This window comes from Etheostoma cragini, chromosome 4, assembly GCF_013103735.1.
Source record: "Etheostoma cragini isolate CJK2018 chromosome 4, CSU_Ecrag_1.0, whole genome shotgun sequence".
In the NCBI taxonomy this organism is placed as follows: domain Eukaryota; kingdom Metazoa; phylum Chordata; class Actinopteri; order Perciformes; family Percidae; genus Etheostoma; species Etheostoma cragini.
Window position 1 is genome coordinate 21130258 of NC_048410.1, and position 9512 is coordinate 21139769.

Genomic DNA, 9512 nt, shown 5'->3' on the forward strand with positions numbered 1-9512 from the left:
AATTTTATCTGCTTTTATTTGTTTAACTGTTTTTTACTGCTCTTTAATGTTTTATTTCTTCTGTATTGTTTCTTTTACTATTTTAATCTTTTTATTTAAAGCACTTTGAATTGGCCTGATGCTGAAATGTGCTGTACAAATAAAGCTGCCTTGGCTTTGCAGCCAGCAGGATGTAAATGATTACATAAATCTACTACGACATATTTTCTCATTTGGCTTTTCATAACATCTAGCAACAGTCTAAGCTAACCTCCTGTAGGTTGTGGCTAAAGCAGGAAGCAAGCTAACGTTAGATGGCCAATGCTAAGCTAACATGTTGGCTAACCTTTCAAGGTGCGTTTTCAGGTTCCTGAAAAAAAGAGATGTGGTTGAGCCAGAATTCTTAATCTTGATGAATACATATTTTGCATTCAGAATTTCTTCTGTGTGGGCCTTGTTGTATGAAGTTATTAATACCAAAGCTTCTGATGAATGGCACAGCGCCTGCAGGTGCAGTCCACACGTTGTCCTCTCTCACGTGTGGCCCCGCGCAGCAGATACGATACATATTACGAGTTGCATATGTAGATTATAGGTTATGCAGGGAGGGGAATAACATTCAGCTCATCGGACATTTCCTAAAAATAAAGATTGTTCACGAGTCCCACATCTCGCGTTGAGGTCCGAGTGCGGCTGGTTGAGGTGGAGTTCCATGTATAACAAAAAATTATCTTACAAACATAATAGGCCTATCTTTGAGTGTGAAATCATCACTAGTGAAGATTCAAGATTTCTTTGTCATTCCACAGTACACTATAGTACAAAATTATCTGCAGTAAGTTATTTTGTACTAAAAAAACTATAGCACAAAAACAATTAAAACACCGTAGAAAATTGAGATATTAGCTATAGGCCTATAAATACAAATAAATAAAAATGTTTAGAGCATGTAGAGTGATAAATATAAATACACCAAGTCTAAAAAAAAAGAGGAAAAATATTAATATAAAGATATATACAGTTGGGACAATATATATCCATATTTAAAATAGTGCAGTTGAGAATAAGGTGCAGCCAGAACAGATACTAAGGTGCATTCAAACAGATAATTATGTTCATGATTAGTAGTCAGCTTGATTGTTCTGTTAGTGGGTTTCATTGTTCAACAGTCTGACAGCAGTGGGGAAGAAGCTGTTTTTGAACCTAGCAGTCCTTGTTCTCAGACTGCGGTACCTCCTGCCAGAGGGGAGGTGGGAAAACAGACTGTGGCCAGGGTGAGTGGGGTCTTTGATGATAGTCTTTGCTTTTGACAGACATCTTTTCTGGGCCAGCTCCTGAATGGTCGACAGAGTAGTCCCAGTAGTCCGCTGAGCCATCCTCACCACTCTGCTCAGCGCCTTTCTTTCTGTAGAGTAAATGTCCCCAAACCAGAGAGAAATGTCGCTGGTCACTTTCAATGGTGCCCCTTTAGAAAGTGGTCAGGATGGATGGACTGAGGCGGGCCCTTCTTCAACCGCCGCAGGAAGGGTGTGCAGGTCCCATAACAGGTTTTCAGCCACGTAAACCCCCAGGAACTTTGTGTGTTTTAAGACCTCCACAGCAGTCCCATTAAAGTGTTTGCATGCACGGGCTGACTTCTCCTGAAGTCAACCACCGGGTCCTTGGTTTTCTAGACGACAGGACTAAGTTTGACTTGTTTGTCTTGAACTAGTCTGCAAAAAGTCTCATCTCCTCCCTATATGCCCTCTCATATAAGTCCTGCATAAGACCCACCACTGTTGTGTTGTCAGGGTAATTTATGATGGGATTGGTGCTGGAGTTTGCACAACAGTCATAGGTTGTCAGTGTGAGAAGAAGAAGGCTGAGAACACATCCCTGCGGGGGAGCCAGTGCTCAGTGAGATGATGGTGGATGTGAATCACATCACACATAACATGTGGATGTGATGGTGAAACCGCGGCCTGTCTGTGAGAAAATCCATTAACCGAAGGCACTATTAACTGTAGCTGTCAAATAAATGTAGTGTGGGATAGAAGTATGAAGTGGCATAAAGTGGAAGTACTCAGCCTAGAATGTATTACACCAAAATTCAGTTAATGATACTGTTGTGTACTGAATCATTACTACGATACAGCATTATGTGTGTGTACACTAACAAGATGTATTATACATACACCACCAATCTAAAATACAAATTCCTTGTTAATGCCTTGTGGTATTTCCTGTAGCACCAATATCACGTGTAATACTCACATTGTCTAGATGTGGGTTTGATTTTCTCATTCTGGGAATGCTATAGCTTGTTTTTGGCAAATAAAACAGCCTGCATTTTAACCCCCGAGCAGCTTCCTTTTTCTACATCGTCCACAGTCAGGCATCCGTTCACCTACAGTAAGATGTGCGCCCTGTGTGATGAAACACACCTGGAGCAATCCCATACAGCACACACCTGGGAAGCACATGCCCACACAGTGCCTCCAACTCTCTGTCAATATTGACTTATGTCATTTTTAGTCCAAGCATTAAGTCATAACTTGAAAAGGGGGAATTTCAAGGTATAGTGTCTAAAGCTTCAATGTGTTGGATCTGGCAACCTCCCAGTGGTAGAATTGAAGAAAAAAAACACATTGTGGCCAACATATAGGTGCATTTACATGGACAGTAGTAGTAGTACTAGTAGTATCCTGGTTACGTTTGTTTGTGTAAACTAAATCATTTTACTTATGCTATAAAATCATATGAAGATTCTGCAAACGGGATCTAAATACACTGCAATGCAACTCTATTATGAGCTCAAAGGTTAAACACCACGACAATCTGAACAGAAAAAATGCCAAACACTTGGAATGAACCATAGGACCCACGAAATTGAGAGCTTTGACATTCATTACAGTAATATTACCATATTGCAAATGACTCCCAATCATGGACAGTAAAAACAGCAAATAAGGAGCTATTGAGTTGCATCACAGCCGGGTGCTTCAGTGTAACTTAACTAAATGGCACCCTCTACTGTTGATCATTTACAATCATCAACCTCCACCTTCCTGATTACATCAGCTCTGGTGTCTCCACCAGGGCTGATGTAAAATGTTAGTGTGAGTGGTTGGATATGGTTTTCTTTTAGCCATAATATATTGATTAACATTTTTGATCATTCCTCCTGTGTGTGTGTGTGTGTGTGTGTGTGTGTGTGTGTGTGTGTGTGTGTGTGTGTGTGTGTGTGTACAGGGCCACCAACACAGGGTTATTTTTGGCATGTTGGGGGAAACTACTGTGAATAAAATCAAAGAAGAAACTAGTTTTTATTTAAAGAAAATAAAGGACCAGTACGCCAATCATTGGTCGGTGAATCTTGGTCCAGTAAAACTTTAAGAGCAGCAGTGCGTCATGTATAAAACATTCAGATAAGTTGATCCTACATACAGAACAAGTAAAAGGCTCTTGCTCTTTGCATTACCTGAGACTATGTTTATGATACAGAGTGATATAAATGAAACACGTCAGTAGCTAATTAAGATTATGTCAGGTGTTTTTCCATTTTAAAAATTGACACCTTAGCCAGCATTACAAACCAAACAGGAGCCTGTGTTTTGGAGTGTGAGAGGACGTAGCTGAACCCCAGTTTCTTGTACAGGGCTACAGCAGCGGTGGCTGGAGAGCTGGTCTCCAAAACCACCTTAGAGAAGCCTCGTTCCTTACAGAAGTCAATCACAGTCTGAGTCATCCTGAAGCCCAGGCCTACTCGTCTGCACGATGGTGAGATGACCATCCTGAGCAGTTCCCCATGTCTTTCTTTCCCACTTTGTTTGGCCACTACAGCCACCATACCTACGATCTGGGCCCTCCCATCAACCTCAGCCTCTGCCACCCAGAAACAGTCATCCGGTCTGCTCAGATAGTTCCCAGGGATGTCCTGCATGTCTGTCCGGAGTTTCTCCCTGCCATAGCTGGCATATAGCTCATGACAGCAGAAGTACACAAGGCCCACCCAGGCTCCCGGTAACACCACAGCCCCCAACACGGAGCCGAGCAGGCAGCCAGTGACACCCAGAGCCAGGGTGATGGCCAGGTAGAGACGGCTGGTCATGGCATTGTGAAAACATGGACGGATGTGCTCCCGGATGCTGATGCTGAACAGGGCGAGTACTGCGTCCTTATCTGAGGGACGGTACCGGCGGATCACAAGCTGCATGACCAGAAGGAACTGGAGGGAAATAAAATAAAGGATTCACATGTTACATCTGTGTTGCACTTAAGCTCAATCCTCAAATGTTCTTTAGGACAGTCATAATGTTGTATGATTGCACAATTTCTGAGCAACATAATTATGTACAAAGAACTTGGACTTAAATCGATAGTTCAGATATTTTGACATGAGGTTAACGAGGTGGACGGGGGCAGCAGAACAACATATTTAGCCACCCAAAACAGGTCCACTTAAAAAAAAAACACTATCAGTTTAAGTGTACATTATATTGAGAATATTTGACTGCTTTGTCTTGCCAATTAAATTAATATATATGTTTTAGGTGGGCCTATTTTTAGGTGGCTAAAATACATTTAGCTGCTGCCCCAGAATTGATCATACTTAGAACATATAACATGTATTTATTTGATAAAAAGAGATATTTTGTCAGAGTTTTTATTTTCTTATATAAGTTATTTTGGTACCATTTAGGCATAATAAAGCATGCTCATTAACGTCTGAGAAGCCTGTCTGAATTTGTGTCTCGAGGCCGGGCCGAGTGTCCTTTTCTTGGAAATCAAAACACGGTCACCCTAAACACTCTCCTGTGCTCGCCTGAACTGTTAGCCGACTGCTAACAGAGCCACGGCTGTAAAGGCACCACATGACGACCAGATAGAGCTCACATGATTCATCTCAGAGAACTTTAATGTTAGCTTTGACTCTTTCGCAAACACAGTTAGTTTTAACAATGTTAACGCTGAGCAAAAGTTACAAAATACTCAACGTTAGCTTAACTTATCTTTCAGTACGCGCCTGCCAGAAACATTAATAAGGGTAACGTTCCGAGAACGTTCGCTGTAACCAGAAAACGAAGAAAACCAACCAACAGACAACCACCATACAAGCAAACGGAACCTTCAGGGAACGTTCCCGCAACCAAAAACGAACGTTCTGGGAACCACTAATTGTTAGCTGGGGTTGGAGTATAGACAGTACGAAATAAAGTGTAGTGTCCGTTCAAACCGTGGTTGTTCGAAACCTACCGATTCCGTGACCTCCGGTTATGTTGCTTGCAGCTTTCTAAAGAACTGCTCATTCAAAAAAAAATCTGTTTCTCATTTTTTTCTGAATCAGTTATTTTTGTACTGTAGCGCAATGTGTAGCATTGACATGCAAATGTGACAAGCTTCTGAGAGCGAGCTGTACCCAGCATGCCGTTTGGCGGTGTAACAATTAATAGGGTCCCCTCATAGATATGCATATATATCCAGTATCTATGGGTCTCATGGTCTCGGATAGCCAGTTTCCATAGAGCTGTGGAGGCCAGGCTATACCATACATGCTGGGATAGGAATAAAAAAATATCTTCTGCTAAATGGTCTCAGGAACAGACTGGTTTTCGTGGAACATTTGCAGCCCGCTAAGGAAAACGCCTCATGCAATTTTAAATAAAGATGAACTGTTCACAATAAAGTAACAAACTATTTCAATTACACAGATAGTAAATGCTGTAAACATGTTGTTATACTGAATGTGATGTAACACTTTACACTTTCTAATCATTCCCGAAAGAATCAAGCAGGCCTGTCTTGTTGCACGATTCAAATTTTCTTCAAAACTTGCCATTTCAAGATAAGCTTGATAGCTCTCTTTGCTGTTGTTACCCAAATGAAGGGGTTTTGTGAACGGCAACACACATAAGAAGGTGAGGAGCATCAGGCAATGATCCCGGAAATGTACTTCTATTGATCTAGACTTGGGGTCCCCTTACCAACCAACGTTGCCAGATGGGAAATTTCACCCCGGTTTCTGCTGTGCATACGTAAACCCTCTCACTCACTGATGTATTAGCTGGAGCAAAGATCATCTAAACCCACTCTGGTTGGAGACACTGAGTGGGCATAAGCTTACCATGTGTATACTATGGGATTCCTCCAGATGTGTTTCATCCCCCAGGACACACATTTTACTGTAGGTGAACTGTATTTGACAACTACAGTAACTTGACTAGTGATGATTTCACACCTCAAAAATAAATTGGAGCCTATAAAGTTTAGTTATAAGGAACAGTTTATTTAATATAAGGTATACCATAGTATTGCTTCTTAAGAAAAAGATCTGAATACCTAATCTAAAACACACACACACACACACACACACACACACACACAGACACACACACTGACCCATTGCCACTTTATACTTCTATCTCACTACATTAATTTGACAGCTATAGCTACTAGTAACTTTACTAGTGGTCTCATACACAAAAATAGGCGTATTATTATCTTAACATGTATTTTAATATTCCATTTTTTGTTATGCTTGAAACTCCACCTTGACCACATAATAATGCAACATAGAGTTGGGGAGTTTTATGCATGACAAAATTACATCTTACATGATCCTCGTAGGGCTGTCTATTTAAAATATACCGCCTATTAGTCAACTACAGCTGTCAAAAATATATTGGGAAAGAAGTACAATAATTGTCATCAAATGTCATTTCAGCTGAGAAGCCTGCCGTTGTCACTGACCCAATGTTTCAAAATCCAGTCTAGGAAACAACATATGATAGTTTGCTTCTAAAAGATGTTTCTAATTTGTGTAGAGTATGTGAACTGTAAACCAGTGATTTCTTGAAACAGATTTATTAGATATGTATAGACATGAGACCTTCTTTTGCTACTTTTGGATGTCCCTTAACTCCAGTGTGTTTGATTAGCAAACAATAAGGCTTGGTGGACTTTCAGAGTAAATATTTTGTTGGCTTTAATATGCAATGTAGCCTTTCATTCAGGGGTGGGTGGATGTTGTGCAAAAGCTATTGGTCAGTGATTTTGCTACAAGACCGACCTGTGAGAGACAGCCAAACATCAGAGCCATGATGAAGACTTTGTGTGTTGTTGTTGTTGTTGTTGTGCTGAGTCTGACCTCGGTGTGCCACCCTGCGCCGCTGGTCTGTGAGCAGCTGCAGAAGAGTGTGAACACATCTCCAGATGTAAGTCTCTTTCCATATTTATAAGTGAATTGAACCTACTGAACTGATTTTCCCAACAGAAGCTGCGTATTGAATACAAAAATTAAACAATATTTTTAAATTGTTCACACTTTTATTTTTCAGTTGTCTGGGAGATGGTACTGCATAGCCATATCTAATGAGTTCTGTGTGGCTACAGCAATAATGAATGCTCTTTATTGGCCAAGTTTAGCATTGGACTTTACTTCAAAGGACACACCAAACATCTACGCTGTCAACCTAAAATCTAAAGTGTAAGCACTCGGTTCCTAATCACATATGGTTGTTACAGTAATTTGTTGGCATGAATCTGATGCATAACACTGTCAAGAGTATTTGTGTTACAGTATGTCCGGTACAGTTCATCTTTCAGTTGTTCTCTTTAATAAATCCTTTGCAGGCATGGTTACTGCAACATCAGATCAGAATCAGACAGGCAATCTGGCTATGATAATGACACCGTATCTGGTGTTGCCAGCAATGGTAAGAGTTTTATTTAACATTAACATTTTGACACCGATGTGTAAATCTCATTAGGATGTAAACAATTTAATGTAATATTATTTCCCAACAGATGCTCCAACTGGTGAACCAATGGTGCTGCTGCAGACTGGCTGTCCTGACTGCTTCGTTCTAAAGGAGAACATAGACGCTCTTAAGAACGTTATACTTTTCAGTAAGGCAAACATCGGAGATGATATAAGGAAATATGTGATAATATTTCCAGTAATGGTGATATACAGTACATTACTCATGAGAATAACACTCAGCAAGAATACACTTCAGAGAGAAACCTTTTCAGCCTGGCTTCAGACTGTTCATACTTAATTATTTCCATTTTAGGGAATCTGTAAAATGGCTAATCTATAATCGATATATAAGTATTGTTATCTTGAAGAAAGGTGTGTGTGTGTGTGTGTGGGTTTGTGTGTGTGGGGGGGGGGTTCAACTAGTATAAACTAATACAAATAATTAAATTCTGTTCATTTTACATTACACTATATAAATATTGATATTACTAATAACAAAAAGTGGCAATCTTTCCAAATCTGTAAAATGTAGTGTGTGAGATTGCATTGGTGTATACTGTAGGTATTCTAAAACAGAAAATTATCCCAAAGTTTATTAATCTGAATTCTCTTCAACAGGTAGGAGACAGACTGTCTCCGCCGCTGAGCTGAATGAGTTTGAGAAACAGGCAGAGTGCCTCGGCTTGACCGTTCCACACATCCTAAACACAGATCACGGTGAGACTTTTACACTTATCCAGACTTTAAAATCATTTTAATTTTTATTGATGAAAACAAAGGATATTGGCCATTCTTTTCATTTACACAAGAGAATGCAAAATGAGCAATTATTCTATTCTCAGACAGATTTTTCTTCTAATTTGCCTTTCTCCTTCCTGTACAGACTACGAAAACTGCTTAAGTGAGGACGATATCCCTCTTCAAATAAATAATATCGTATTAAAAGGTCTTGAAAGTTTCAGAAACAAAGGTAAAGATATCTTGAAATGTGTCCTTCCAAAGTTTCCATTTTAAGATCTAAATGGCGCAAAGGTTGCTACTATTTCAAACTTCAAACCTCTGAATGAATGCTACTTTTGATTACTGAATTGGATTAAAAAAATGAAATAATGACTACTATTCTACTATGTCTCAGTAATTGCTGTTAGATGTGATTCACAACAAAAACATGGTGTCAAGCGTGTTGGAATGATTCTTCAAATTGTATCTTCAAACGAGACGAGTGTCTACAGCAATAGCAGCTCTGTTGAAGCTATACTGTGACTCTGTGGTGCTTTAAGCTTCATGTTAACATTCGCACACGACTGCCCAGAAGCCATCAATCCCCACTCAAGTCTCAGTCATGGTTACACCAATACATTAAGCTAAACCTGAACACTACATCCACCCCACAACACTTAAACTCAGGTAACATAAATGCACACCCAAAACATTAACAGAAAATCATTAAACATACTTTGACAAAGACAGGAACACCTGTCGGCCGTTATTACATACAGTGGTGTGAAAAAGTGTTTGCCCCCTTCCTCATTTCCTGTTCCTTTGCATGTTTGTCACACTTAAGTGTTTCAGAACATCAAACCAATTTAAACAATAGTCAAGGACAACACAAGTAAACACAAAATGCAATTTGTAAATGAAGGTGTTTATTATTAAAGGTGAAAAAAAATCCTAACCATCATGGCCCTGTGTGATAAAGTGATTGCCCCCCTTTTTAAAACATACTATAACTGTGGTTGTCCCCACCTGAGTTCAATTTCTCTAGCCACACCCAGGCCTGATTATTGCCACA

The 9512-nt window shown here is 39.9% G+C and overlaps 2 protein-coding genes across 3 annotated transcripts in view; one reads left to right on the plus strand and one right to left on the minus strand.

Moving 5' to 3' along the window:
- LOC117943982 (N-acetyltransferase 8-like) overlaps window positions 1-9512 on the minus strand; it is a 29115-nt gene that overhangs the window by 12148 nt on the left and 7455 nt on the right. Inside the window, exon 2 of one of the 2 annotated variants that reach the window (XM_034870470.1) lies at window positions 3536-4186. In XM_034870470.1, the coding sequence (XP_034726361.1) occupies window positions 3536-4186 (651 nt within the window). Of the gene's footprint in view, window positions 1-3253; window positions 4187-9512 lie in introns of those variants that run through there. The other variant, XM_034870469.1, reaches the window with a different exon arrangement.
- The window catches only part of LOC117943981 (saxitoxin and tetrodotoxin-binding protein 1-like), a 12509-nt gene continuing 9963 nt past the window's right edge, over window positions 6967-9512 (plus strand). The window contains exons 1-6 of the mRNA XM_034870468.1: window positions 6967-7172; window positions 7296-7444; window positions 7591-7673; window positions 7765-7866; window positions 8339-8437; window positions 8604-8844. Coding sequence (XP_034726359.1) covers window positions 7056-7172; window positions 7296-7444; window positions 7591-7673; window positions 7765-7866; window positions 8339-8437; window positions 8604-8734 — 681 coding nt within the window. The 5' untranslated portion in view covers window positions 6967-7055 and the 3' untranslated portion in view covers window positions 8735-8844. Of the gene's footprint in view, window positions 7173-7295; window positions 7445-7590; window positions 7674-7764; window positions 7867-8338; window positions 8438-8603 lie in introns of the transcript that reaches the window.